Raw genomic sequence first — 14,606 nt, forward strand, 5'->3', positions numbered from 1 at the left:
TGCATGTGTTTAATCCAAAGTTACTTTTCTGGGTTATTGTTACATGATGACGCATCGTGAAAGCGGGAATATTCCAGTCTACATACCCCAAACATCTGTCGTAGGTCGGGGTCTCGGAAGCGGAAAGGAATGTTGGACACATGGAGGCGTTTGGGGGTCCCCTTGGCATCTGAATCATCCCCAGCACTCCCCCCTCCTCCTCCTCCTCCTGAGCCAACCCCTGACTGCCCGTCAATCTGGGAGGACACATCTGACTGCTGGAATGGAGGATATGAGGACTGTGAAACGAGGCAATTATTTTCTCTATAAACTTCATTTTATCAGAATGTCTGAAAAAAAAAAAAAAAAAAAAAATACATATATACACATATATATATATATATATATATATATATATATATATATATATATATATATATATAACAATCACACTTTTTAAAGGCCAATAAAGACAAAACCCCATTGGTTGTTGTTTTTGTCATTAACATGAATCGATTTTGATGTGGTCCATTCATCAGTCATCATAATTCATGATCATTGTGTTATTGATACAATTACTGCTTCCATATCAGATGTTAGCTGTCGTTTCTGTTTTAAAGGTTTTAAATTTTATAAAAAAAATGCAGTAATAAAACATTTCAGATATTTAAAAATACTATGAAAGCACAATCTTATTAATTTACCAGGGGTGTTCAGATCTAATTCTCCAGATTAGATATGACAACATTTTTAAAAGCAATTTTAAATTAACACTTTGCCATTAGGACATTGTTTGTTTGCTTTCTTCCAGAAACTTTTTTTCTCTTCCCTAAATAATATTTCTTGTTGCATAAAAACCAGACTGAATTTGTTGTTGCTAAATATTATTAAACCATTATTATAATTGTGAAGCGTCTTTGAATTCCTTGAAAAGTGCTACACATTATTTCAACATAATGTTTTTATGTGCATTTACAGTCACTTTATTACAGCGTTCATCATAACAGAAAATTCAACTTTTACAGATTTTTCACACAACTCTAAACCACTGTCTTGAGTTCAACTGCATTTTCCATCTCGGCATATTCATACTGTGTTTTTTTTTTTTTAATCTTGAGTGTGTATTCCTCCACACACTTGCTGTCAGCACCTCTTCAAAGCAAATATCTGATGTGGGCTGCACACAGAGGAAGAGGCTGGCACTCACTTGGGCGCTGAGGCTATTGGTGGCATTGGCGGCGCTGTTTGCCGCTCCGCTGGCTTCCACTGGGCCCTGGACGGCCCCCGCTGCGTACAAGCTGCCCCCGTAATCCAGGGTCAGACCGTTCTGGGGTGGAGGTGGAGGAGGTGGAGGGAACGCAGAGAAAGGTGGGGGTACAAGCCCCTCCTGACCGCCAGCACTATCCTGAGAGCCCTGTCGGAAGAACAAGAGAGAAGAGTGAAGGGGGGGGGGGTAAAAGCTAAAGTAGCTGTCTGGCGAAATTCCACAGTATCTTTTACTGAGAGCATCACCCGACTACAGAGAGACCACTTTCCCTAGAGCTTCAGTCTAAAAGTCATATAGGCATGGATATTATATTTCCATTTTCCGTGTGTGTGTGTGTGTGTGTGTGTGTGTGTGTGGGTGTGTGTGCAAATGTGTGCATGTATCTACACCCTCCACCCATTAAATATTCACTGCAGCCACATCTATTATTGAGGGTCAGATGCCTCCATGCTCGGAGTGTTGTACAACGGTGAGTGTCTAACGCCAGCACACACACTCACAAACGCCTCTGCACACAAACCACCTTTGACACGCAAACACCCACACACCTAAATGCTCACACAAAGACCAACTGTTAGTGAGGACGCCTGCCCAAGTACTTGCACATTATTACCCCCAGAAAATAGTTTGAGTTGTAGAGAACAATTTGAGCACCCACAAAGATAGGGTGGAGACACACAAACAGGACATTGGCTATACCACAACGCACACACATACACGCACATTCCCATCTCTTGGCAGTGGGGCATGGATACCCTAAATGGTAACAGCTAGAGAGCAGAGGGAGACAGCAGGGACGGGAGAGAAGACGTGGATGGATGATAAAAGGTGATGACTGATACAAGAGGCACGGCCCGTCTGTGATCCGTAGCTGCACAAACACAGTCAACTCGCTGCCTTTCAGGTCTTTTCATGATATGCTAATAACTGCATCGGACAACCAATCAATTAAAGACCAACATCATTTTGATTTACTGACAATACCAATTTATTTATAACAAGACAAACTCTACAGCAACACTACAGCAACTCTGTGACACTCTGAGCCGACATCACTGATTTGATTCTGATACACTAATCTTTAGCAGGTATAACCAGGTATTAACCATTTTCAGAATCTTACTTTACGATCTTCTAAACTAAGCACAGGCCACGTTGATGGGAATCCAATTACTTTTGCAGACATTTGGCCATAAACTAAAACAGACAAATTAAATTTGTCCCAACCCTGGTGCTGTGCATATATTAGTCCAGAGGGACATTACTGGGTGTACCAAATACTAAAATAAAGCAATTCATGCCACAACTGTGACCCTGGTACTACAGGAAAAGGCAAGATCTCCCAGGTTTTTTATAATTTCAGTTTCCTGGATACATTGACATGAAATGTGATCTGTCCGTCACAATAGTGTGTTTGTTGCAATTATATATATATAAAAAATATCAAAAAGCACAAGAGCTCTAAGCCAATAAGACACAGTCGTGTCTCTATTGAACACATTCATGAAACATAAGGACAGATGTAAACATAACGGCAACACTAGGTTTCTGATGTCCCTATATGCCAGCTGGAATCAGGTGTTAGCAAACCTGGAGTCCAATCAATAAAACCAGAATGAAGGTTTACAACAGTGATGTGAGCCATGCCTCCAAAAAGGGGATCTCAGAAGACCTGGACGCAGCACAACACGCAGGCAGTAATAATAGGTATTGTATTAGTGAAAGTAATATTCTGTCTTTATGCCTCTAAATATCACCTCTAAAAAGACTCCATGCTTACTAGACATCTGCTTGGTTACACTGACTCTGTGTGTGTGTGTGTGTGTGTGTGTGTGTGTGTGTGTGTGTGTGTGTGTGTGTGTGTGTGTGTGTGTGTGTGTGAGTGACAGGCTGCAGCGATGCCCATCTGAGTTGCACAATAGATCTCTGTCCCTTTGGGAGTGTTAAAAGTGTGTGGGAGTGTGTGTGTGTGTACGTGTGCATGCCATCTGTCTCTCAGCTTTTGACCTCTCTCAGCGTCACACCTGTGACACGGTAGCCGGGGCCCTCGACTCAGTGACAAACCAGGGGATGCACACGGTCAACACAGAACACATCCATATTGTGACATGACAGCAACTACAGCGGGGTCGCTGAGTACACAGTGAGGGGGAAACTGTCTTGTACTTAATACTAGTAAACAAAAGGAATCACACTTTCTATACTGCATGGAGTACTCACTGTAAATATTTAATTATGACATCAATAAGCTTCTGACAACTCTAACCTGCTGTCATGGTGATGAGTACAAGTGCTATAAATATTTTATGCTTAATGTATTTATTTTTCTTAAAAAAAAAAAAACGGTGCCAGGTGGACTTTAATAAGTAGCTTTGCTAAAAGCTGCCAAATTATTTTGATATAATATGTAAAAATGTGACTTAAAATTTAGTGAATTCACATAATTGCCAGGACTGGAGGCAAAGGAAATAGAGTTGTGTGTTTAATCATTTTACTAAAATCTTACTGTACACTGGTCTTCACAAAGCCGTTAGTACAAATGATATTTCCTGTTTTAATCATAATCTGTCAAACATATAAGACGTGACATGAAATGAATCATGCATGTACGTCAAGCCACCACAAATGGTTTGAGAAGATGAATATAGTTACAACTGTAGGATTATTTATTATCAAATGAATGGCACAACATTATTCAGAAACTACTTTACTTGGAGCTACTCCTCTTTTCCCTGCAGATGCAAGCAAAAGAAGAAAGTACCGGGAACTTTAAGAGAAGTTCTTTGAACATAAATCTTTTCTGACTGCAGCACTGGTTGACCTGTTGTGATTTCAGCAGGGTTATCAGGAATCCAGCAGTCCTGTTATCTCAGTCCCTTTGCTCCATGATAACACAATAAATTAATGTTTATCATTGATGTCCACACTGCAAATCTAACTATAAAACATTGTTTTGTCAAACATATCTTTTTTTTCTCCCCCCCACCTAAACTGCTCTTAGTGCTGCTGCTCTCCTCTCAGGTGAAGAGTCCCCACCTCTCATGAGCAGAAACCATGTTCGGCATCTTCAGTGCCTGGCACTCGAGCAAGACAGCCGCCAGATTACTGACCACAGTGTCCAAGTTTAACTTCATTCAGAGGTTCAGATAGCAGCTGTGTCCGCTCATCTAAACCCTGCAGCTGTATGAACCTCGTCCAATCTTGCCCACAAGCATCCAAATTAAGATTCCAGCAAATGATAACATCCCTCACATCCTTGTCTTCCTGTGCTGCCTTCGTTTCATGTAGCAGCACAGTCTCCTTGTACCTTGGCTCTCAGGAAGTGTTTGCTCATTATTTTCACAAACCGGGAGTCATTATCAAGAGGTGGCTTGATTATATAATATCAATATGTATGTAAATATACATCTAATTCTGTGTTTTCTGCATGAAGGACTTTCATTTAACAGCAGACAGAAGAGACTATATTAGATGAATACTGTTTTTCAGTCTTTGTCTTTTACATGTCTGCCATTTAATTTGTTTTCTGTTATATTTTCTTTGCTTTAATTAACGAACAAAAGTTTAAAAATAGACTTGAAAAAGAGGATGAAATGGTGAGTACGGTTCTTTTTCTCTGTGTTATTAAAAAGAAAAAAAAAAAAAAACACTCTGTTACATCACCAATGGTAATAATGTGAACATGAGCTGCAATCCTCTGATGAGACATCCTGAATTCATTATGTATTCGCTCAATTCGGATAGATGGAAAATGGGAGCAGGAGCTGAGAAATTAGTCAGTTTATATTTGTCTTTTAACTGCAGGAGACAAAATACATAATATGCTTAATGATAAACATGACTTCCCCTTGCATCAGCCCATCCTAGACTAGTTGTGTCGGCAGAGGTGAAAATGATAGCGGGCGGAGCGAGTCATTCTGGGTCACCAGGTAAATGCTAACCTAGAGGACAAACTATATAAAGAGAGAAACTGGACCCACTCCTGTGTCCTGCTACAAAGGGAAAGTTGATCATCCAGCACGGGCTAAGTGAATTGGAGAAAGTAGAAAGATGGGGGACATACACTGGCACCAAAAGTAGGGATATTTTTTTAGAACTTTTCTCCAGCTATTGTAAAATACTTTATTTTTTAACCAACAATCTGCAAAACAAATTAGCCTCGACTGTAAATTATGTTGATGTAATGGAATCAAGCAAATGCTAGCATGCTTACAGATTAAACCAAGACAGTGAACTTGGTGAACAGCACACCTGTGAAACATTAACATGTCAGCGTCTCATTCGTTTTTAATCTCAACTGCACTGCTGTGCTCAGGGTTTGGCTTATTTTAGAAAAGAAGCCGTTTGTAAAATGTTTAGCAACTATGTTGGAAATTAAAAAGTGTTTATAGCTGATCCAAGCGGCCACACTGGAAGGCGGGGGAGAAAAGATGGCCACTCTAGAGAGAGGGGAGATGTGATATTGTTTAAATACGGGGATAACAGGGCTCATTTTCAAACAGCCTCTCCTGGAAGACCTTCATAGATTCGTACTTGGATGTTCACATGAAAAGTGACCAAAATAGCCGACATCAGAAAGGTGTGGGGGAGGCGGTTTTCGAAGCTGTTCGACTGTCCAACAAGCTGTTCTGATGGAGTTTGCTGGCAGTTTGCGTCTGATTTAAAATCCAAAGCTACCGTGTGTATTGTGTTTTCCGCTTGCTCTGAAATTAATTGTCTTCCATGGGACACTAAGCCTGGATCTGGAACAGTTTATAAAAGGGAAGAAAACATATGAGGAAATCCTGGGAAACTTTATTCAGGGATCCCCATGCCACCGCGGACGGTGCAGAAAATAATGTTATCTAAAAATAAAGAATAAAAATAGTGAACTGAAATTCTACCTTTCATCAAGTTGGGAAAACTACCCTCCTACTCTGTATTTAAAATGTTCAACATGACTCCACTGTTGTCGTACGAGTCCCAGCACTGATGACTCATGACACAGCTCACTCGACTACTCATGAGTCAGTCTTCGCTTTGACAAGTTGTGATGCAACTCCAACAGAATGATAGTGACTTGGATTTTAATACCGCACACTTGGGACTTGAGGTTTTGATATATTGGCTGCAACACTAGATATCATTTCCTCCGTCTTTACCACTGATCAAATCATATCTCTGTCAATCATAACATCCTCCTCATTGTTGTTGTCCATGCACAGAAACAGACTAGAGCCTAGCAGGAGAATGGACAACCCCGGCTGCTGCTGCGCCTTCTGCCAGACCAAAATAGAAGCGGGAATACAAGCCAAAAACAACCTTGTATTTGTGTTCGACGATTGGCCTTTTCAGAGGAGATCCATTTTAACGGCATCTCTACAACCCTCGCTCTAACTGATACACTATCAACAGTATCTACAAAAATAGTGTGTCCCTGCATGCAGCTTTTTTTTTTCCCCCTACTCTCCCAAACCAGCAAGTTATTTGCCTTTTGCTGACTGCGAGTGGCCTTTGTGATTCGCATCGGGATAAAAGCACCTACTGAATAAATGCACACAGATAGCAGCATAAAAGGAGGAACACAAAGATAGAGAGGGAGAAGAGGCGAGAGGGAGGGCATTCTTGGTCAACTTGAAGGGAAGTGCTGCCCTGTAGACAAGCAAACTGTACGCTGTGCTTTTGTGTCAGCACTCAGGTTTGCATACGTTTTGTTTGTGTACATGTCACGCACATGTTGGTGTGTTCCTGTGTGTGTACACTTCCCTGGCATCAGGGCGTTAGGCGTTAAGGGTTGTGTAAGTGTATGCGTCGGCTAGGCAAAGCCAATGACTCAGAGCGGTAGCTGTAGCTGGCTTACTTTCGGGTCAGTTAGCAGCAGCAAGTGTGTCTGAGGAGGCATGTTATAAAATGTGCTAGTCTGCAGCAGTCTCACTACACTACAGGAGGAGATGAGGAGAAGGGGGAAGGAGAGGAGAGGAGAGGAGGGAGAGAAACATGGCTAACAGCTAACTAGGGCAGCGCTGGGTCATTTCACATGAATAATGACATTTCAGGATCTTACTTTCTCGGGCCTCGGGCCATTATTGTATAGCCTAATTCAAGAAACTTGACGATGGAAAATGTGATTCATGCTGTTAGCAGCAGCTCACATTTTGGCTCAATAATCCTATTAACTGGAGAAGTTGCCTCAGATCCTGGCTTCTGACTCTGTGCTGTTGTTACCCAAGCTGCAAACCGCTGGAGAAACGTTTACAAAGTGTCTGCGGCATACTGATGAGCCAGGAGACACCCTCTTGTTAAATTATTCCATCCCACGTCAACCCCTCCTCCTCCTCCATCACTCTTCCTCCTCCCCCTCTTGCTCTTCTTCTCTGCTCCTCTTGCTGCTGTTCTCCCTTTCCTCCCACTCTCTCTGCTGTGTGCTTCACTTCTTTACGCTTCATAAAATCCAGACGGGACCCTTGCATGTGTCCCGCCCCCACGCATGTCAATCAAGCCCATTTGCTTCATAGCAACAGGATATCAGTAATGACCAAGCTCCTCCTCCCACACGCTTCTGCATCACCTTATAGGGTAACATGTCTGCTTGTCAAACAAACCCGTCCTAATACACCCCCATCCTTTTCCTTGTAGGGTTTCATGCATAATTCCTGTGTGTCGCATGCCATTTCTGGGAGACTCCCCTTCACATGTGCGCAGAAACACACACACACACACACACACACACACACGATCACAGACATTCCTTGTCATCTCCTCAGTGGCTGTGTCAATGGACGGTGCAGAACTATATGAAAAACAAACACTCCAAAACAAAAAAAGACGATGACACTATTTGCCACGATTACAAACCAACACAGCACCCCAGACAAACACATGTGCAGGTGAACACACAAACTTGCAGACAGACATGCATTTACCCGTCATGGACACGCCTGTTCCAATACATTAGATGTGACCATGGAACGAGTTAGTCTTGTTTAGCGCTCAGGTGAGGCTCTGTCATAAAACAATGCTCGTTTGGTTGTCCAGTGTGTGTACACAAGCCAGCTGTAGGACGGTGTTGTCACTGTCAACCGCACCATCCAGAGTCAGCGAGGGCAACCCCTATCTATTTCAAAGGCAGGTTCTTTTGAAAGCCATACAGATGCCTCACAGCGAGTGCTTTTAGAGCCATTAGAGATGCAAATAGCTGCTAAAGAGGCATAACTGTTACGGCAGCCCGAGGTTTGAGCAATTTCATAACTGTCTTTTTGAAGTATAGTGTAAAAGGTGTTTACCTCACACGGTTTCCCATCGACATTTTCCCTCACGTCTCGAACCGTCTAACAAGCCGTACAAATTGAATGACTCATGCAAGTTGCCACGGCAACACGGCTCATTGGGATCATTTAACCACCATTATTGTTATCCCTGCAAAGAATCAATAACAAGATTTGGGAGGTGGACGACGATGAGTCGCGGGGGGGGTGGAATCTTTTTGACCCCTTTACAATTTATGTAAGCATGGCAGAGTGTGTGGAGCTTTGCAGCAGGTAGGCGTTTCTCCCTTGCCTCGGGGCACACGCTTAGGTGGGGCTTGACAAAATACTTCTGTCTTGTGCACCCAATGTGCTAATGCAACTCTCTCCTTCAGCACAGACCAAAAATATTAGCAGAAGGTAACACTATCAAAGAACTACTCAATTTCCCCCGTCATGAGGCAACTCTGAACACTTATAAACACACGTAACTGCAAAGTCAGCACTGCAGTCTAAAATTGCATAACAGAGCGAACTAGCTCTCTCCTGTTGACCTACAATATTGTCACATCTCTGAGTTGCTCCCTATCTTTGCATAATTTCAACTCCCTCATCCACAGGCTTCCCTGGTAACTTGCCGAGGGTGTCCCTTCACTTTAAAAATCAATTTTCTATTCTCCTGCTCCCATTCTCTCTCTCTCTTTTCCAACCCATCCCCCTCTCTTCCAGGGGCTCTTAAAGGAAAACATTGAGATAACAGCTGCCAGGGCCCCAGGGAGAGCGAGAGGAGGGAGAAAAGAGGTCAAACAGTAAAGAGAGCAGGAATCCAAGGTATAGCTGAACGATGCGCGCACGCTCACGCAAGTAAAGACAGGAAGAAACACACACTCATCCTGACTCACACCGAACGAAATGTAATGATATGAACGTGACACTTCATGCACCAACTTTGCAGCCCGCTGTGTGCTTGAGCTTCTGTGTGTTTGTGAAATGTGTGACACAGAAATTACAGTGAGGAGGTGTTGTTAGCTGAATAGAAGAGATGCAGAAGGGAGAAGGGAGGAAGAGAAAGAAAGAGTAGGAAAAAAAAAAAAAAAAGACAGAGACAACTGTTCTGTGGACACCTGTCCCTTTTGCTCACAGGCTTGAGCAATGTACAGAGACAGCTGCAGGGGCAATAAAGAAGAGACTCCCTTACCTCCTCCACCCTACTGCTTCAGTGTTTCCACTCTTTTGTCTCAAAAAATGTCAAACTAAGAGTTTAGCGCAGAAGCAGCATACAAGGCAACTACATCCAGCTGTACTGACTAACACGCTGTACTGTATGTTCACACAGATTCTTCTGAGCATACATAATACATAGCTGAGCAGTTTCTGGCAGTAACAGCTCTTGATTGCATGCGCTTCTAGCTCTGGGCAGGCGAACAGATGCCACAACAACGGAGTACAATAACACACTGACGCTCATGCATTTCACCAAAGCAAAATCATAATTGTCGCGATACAATCTCCAGCCTGCATCTCCCTGTGATCTATGCCTAGCACACTAGTTTTGGTGTTTATATCCCTCGTAACAACCGGCTCGCTGAGTCCTAATGGGAGTCTGAAAAGCCCTGACTGGACCACTCTAGTAAAGGGGTCAAGTAGAGTCCTCATCTGTTAGTGGCTAATTAACATTTCATGCTCAATGACAGTGCTGCCTTCTCTAAAGCTGTTTCGTGTACAGTGGAGTCCGAGCTCTGGCGATGAAACCCAGCGGATGCGCACACCAAGGAGGATATGAAAAGATATCAAGATAAACACTCACCGACAACACGGAAGGATAGTACAGTCCCATCATCGTATTCTGTGCAACAACTCAAATTGTCGTCGCTCCTCTCTCCTCTCTCTCTCTCTCCTTGCCTCTTCTCACGCTGCCTCACTTTCTCTCCCTCTCCGAGCCTGTGTCACCTCACCAGCTCAGTCTCTCTTGTCTGTCTCACAGATTCAAAATCTCCCTCTCTCTGCCCCCGCTCGCTCTGTCTGCCCTGCCAAACCCCCCCCCCCCTCCCTCCCCACCTCGTCCTCCTCCTCCTCCTCCGCTGGCCTCTGTCCCTGTCACTCTCCCTCGCTTGCTTACTTGCTTCCTTTCTTTTCTTTCCCCTATCTCTCTCTCTCTCTCTTCTGTCTCCCACTCACTCTTTTCTTTCCCTCTCCCACTCGCTCCTTGCTTTCCCTCTACCCCCAGCCTTCTGTTTTGCTGCTGTGCCCTTGCCTGCTCATCTCTTCTGTCTCTTCTCCAGTCCTCCTCCTCTCCTCCTCTCTCACCCAGATAGCCTGACGCCTCCCCCCTCCTACTTCTCTGCCTCTATCACACCTGCAAACTTTCCCCTCCCCTCTGCTTCCCTCTCATGTCGCAGTCCCTCCCTCCTCTCTCTCTCTCTCTCTCTCTCTTCTTCTGTTCTCTTTCTCCATGTAGGTGAGTTAACTGGGGCTGCTGGCACCACTGGGAAAGGAAGTGAAGACTTTCCTTCTCTCTGTAGCCCCTTTCAGACATGCACCTTGTTACATAAATGTGCTGGCAATCTTAAATCTTTCTCTCATGTTTGAATAAGCACTCGAGTGACTTTTGCGTAACAGTCACGACTGCAATCTGACTTGGTCAGACTTTTTAAACACAGCTTAACACAGCAAATTGTCACATTGAAGTAGCATTATTGTATCGTCCATGGCTCAAATTACTATATTTAATGCAAATAAAATGTCTGACTCAGCACTATCAACTCCATAGTCAGCAAAAAAGCATTAAGAACTCAATCTATACACTACTTATTGACCAACAAACCACAAACTAGCAGCTAAAGAGCCAGGTAATTTTCACAGACACAGAAAATGACAATTAGAAGCCACTGGGGGCAGAAAAACATGAGCTAAGCAACTACTCTAATTGCAATACAAGAAGAACAACTTGTTTCTCTTGACACCAAAGCCAAAGAATCTGCAAGATGAAAAATTAATTGTGTCACACAATTAAAAAAAAAAAAAAAAGCTTAGGATAGAAATAAACATGGTTTTTGAACAAGGTAATACAGAACCCGTACACCAGGATGGCATGAAGCCTGGACACATTGCTTCCTAAAAATCCCTTATGAATAAAAACTCTACTGATGTAAATAATTAAATGTCCATATTAATTCAATATTAAACAGTATTAAGGTGAGATGTGGGTAAGGAAGCAGGGGCAAGCGTACGTCCTAAAAATTATTTTATTTGGCAACTCACCACCATTTTGCAGCAGTACTACGGCTGCCTTATGACTCGTTTATGTTCGAAGAAAGCCATTACCAGACGATTCACTGATATACGCAAAACCCAACAAGCATTACTTCTAAAGTCCAGTGCAGCCAGCAAAGTTTCATATTCCATGTCTGCGAAGGGCTTGTCTCTCTCATCACACATCAGGCTTCTGCAGCTCTCCAGGCTCTTCCTTTCAGGAGCCTTTGATCACATCATTCTCACACTGCTGCTGACAGTTTAGCACCTCAGTGTTGTGGGAGCCTCCGCTGCCCGGCATTGTTTTCCTCCTCTCTGTCTTTTTTTTTTTTCTGGTCAGAGGCCAGTTCACACTTCAGAATCCCTGAAGGAGTCTGACTTCTTTACAGCCCGACACAAGACTTGTTCACACAAGGTAACATTTTCTGATTACTCTCTGGGAGTTATCTTTAGGTGAAGAAACAGTTAAAAAGCCATATCATCTTGCAGTGAAATGAAAACTGGCTAATTGGCTTCCAGGCTTCCGCAATATCCTCTAAGCAGTAAAGCAGCCAGCGAGGAATCAAAAAAAAAAAAAAAAACTCTCATACTGAAGCAAATGAGAGCATACAAGGCTTAAGACAGATAAAGTGCAGATAAGCAGGCCGAGGTTGTTCGGCATCACGGAGAGCGAAGGATGAGAGGATTATGGGAAGAGCATGAGTGGCTGAACAGCGGGTAATCTCAAATTAACCACATAAACTGAACAGTCTAATAACACAATCAGCAAGCTAATACAAACAACAGTAAACAGATTGTAGCCCCGCACACACACACACACACACACACACACAGACGATGAGATTTTCTAGTTAAAACATAATATTCATCATTGTTGAATAGAAGGAAGTGATGAAAACAGTGAAGGATGTGGAGGCATGTCTTATTCTACATGAGTGACAAATTATAATCTACACCCCCACCTTGTGGTTTACAGAGCATGACTGAGCCACATTTATGCTATATGAACACTGTGTCCAGATAGGAAAGAGACATTAGAGTATAATATGGTCGGATGTTATTAAACTGTGATTTTTGTATGTGTTTCAGATGTAATTGTGCCCTTACCTGACTATGAGACGGGTAGCCATGGTAACTGAGGGTCAGGGGATCATTGTTCTGAAAGAGAAGAGGTTTTTAGATACATGGTCAGAATCTGTTTATAACAAAAAAAAGAGAAGTTGCTAGGCTAGGTAGTGCTTTTATTTGTCCAGATTGTGAGTTCACTCAGTGTCTCAATCCCTTTTTAGTGGTGTCTCTATACCTGACTTCACAGTTCTGTGGTGTTACAGACTCCTAATCAAATTAACTCCACCAGTGACACACTCCTGCTATCTCCTCCGGAGTTTTCCACCCAGTGGATCTTTTGTGTGCTTGTAAAGACGTGATAATAGGGGCGAGTGAGATCATGCGAGCAGAAGATGAAAGACGGGCAGAAAGAACAAGTGTCAGCACAGCTCTTAAATCATAAATAGGTCAGGAGTGTCAGTGAGCATGAAGCCCATTGGTGTGAAACGGCATCATGAGCCCTGATGCAATCTCAAACACATTCCTCTCAGTGTTCTGACTGCGTGGAGCAGACACGGATACATCAAACATCTGGTGAGTAATTACAGTTTAACAACAAAAATGTATTTTGTTCGGAGCCAAATACTAAACCGATATCAGGTCCACAGTCCCTAAAATAGTTTGTAGCTCACTTTATTCGTACTTGTAACAGTGTGTTCTGGCTTTTATGCTAATGTATTCCATTAAAAAGGGAGATTTTCATAGCAATTACAACACGCTTTGAAGGGAGAAAACAGATTTGCCTGTCTCTGGCTTCATATCACTAGATTAGAAAACAACCCAGCTCCTCCCTCCTCTCGCTGTCCTTCCCCCTGATTTTCTTTTCATCTGGAACCAATGTCCCACGTCTGCTCTGTCCCCAGGGGGAACACTTTGCTCTGTGCGCTTCACAGCTTGAGTTTGCCTGATTAATACTGTAGCCATCTAACTCTAGACCCCATGGGGCCATTTCACTAAAATTACGCACAGCATTTCCAAACGCAAGAGGCTTGGTCAGGGAGGGGGCAGAAGGAAGTGTCTTCGTGATTGAAAAAGAAGCAGTTTGTGTTAGTCTATCTCACAGCCAAAAATGTACTTAGTGAACCGGCTTGGGGAGGTAGAAGCTCTAAATAATGAATCACCTCTTGCAGGCTTGAATAACATGCATAACAAGTATAAACCTTATTTTACAGTGAGGCAAAACTCTAAATGCACTGCACTGAAGGTACAGAGCAAAATAGGATCAAAACAAACCTGCCCAGAAAAAGAAGAAAGAGATTCTGTGGCAGCGGTGTCACATTGAGTAAAAGTCAAGTGGAAGGTGTTGTTAAAACACACATCTGAATTGAAAACATCTGGAATTCATATGAGCAAGAGACGTAAGGAGGAACCCAGAACTGGAAATGGACAGAAAACAAAATAAGATGGAGGGAGCGAAGACAATGACTCATACATAAACAGAGTCATGTGCTTAATTTCTGTAAGAGACTGGGAGGAACGAATGGGCTGCAAAGAGCCTGCATCAGCCCAGAGTAACAACAAGATCTGTCCCACTAAAACCAGTGATAGTTAATTATGGTTAACATTTATGGCTTTTTTTTTATGTTAGGGACAAATGAAGCACAGCTGACTCTTGTCTGTAGGGGGGGGGGGGGGGGGTGTTAATGGTGGGGCTTTGGGGGGACGGGGGAGTAAAACAAAGAAGGGCATCCTGCAGGGATTGCCAGGTGAGCAATCAGGAGAAGCAACAAATTCACTTGAAGTCAACAGATGGCGAAGGAGGGAGGAGGGGAGGGAGA

The 14,606-nt window shown here is 43.1% G+C and overlaps 1 protein-coding gene across 5 annotated transcripts in view; it reads right to left on the reverse strand.

The window, feature by feature from the left end:
• The window catches only part of LOC113161663 (RNA binding protein fox-1 homolog 2-like), a 32,559-nt gene that overhangs the window by 12,456 nt on the left and 5,497 nt on the right, over nt 1-14,606 (reverse strand). For all 5 annotated transcript variants that reach the window (XR_003298766.1, XM_026359415.1, XM_026359413.1 and 2 more), the window contains exons 2-4: nt 12,829-12,879; nt 1,187-1,393; nt 87-257 (exon numbers count right to left, since the gene is read on the reverse strand). Coding sequence is in view for 4 of the 5 variants with exons in the window: in XM_026359415.1 (XP_026215200.1) it covers nt 87-257; nt 1,187-1,393; nt 12,829-12,879 (429 nt within the window). In the remaining variant the exon portion in view is untranslated. The remainder of the gene's footprint in view (nt 1-86; nt 258-1,186; nt 1,394-12,828; nt 12,880-14,606) is intronic.

Source organism: Anabas testudineus, chromosome 1 (genome assembly GCF_900324465.2).
Source record: "Anabas testudineus chromosome 1, fAnaTes1.2, whole genome shotgun sequence".
NCBI lineage: Eukaryota > Metazoa > Chordata > Actinopteri > Anabantiformes > Anabantidae > Anabas > Anabas testudineus.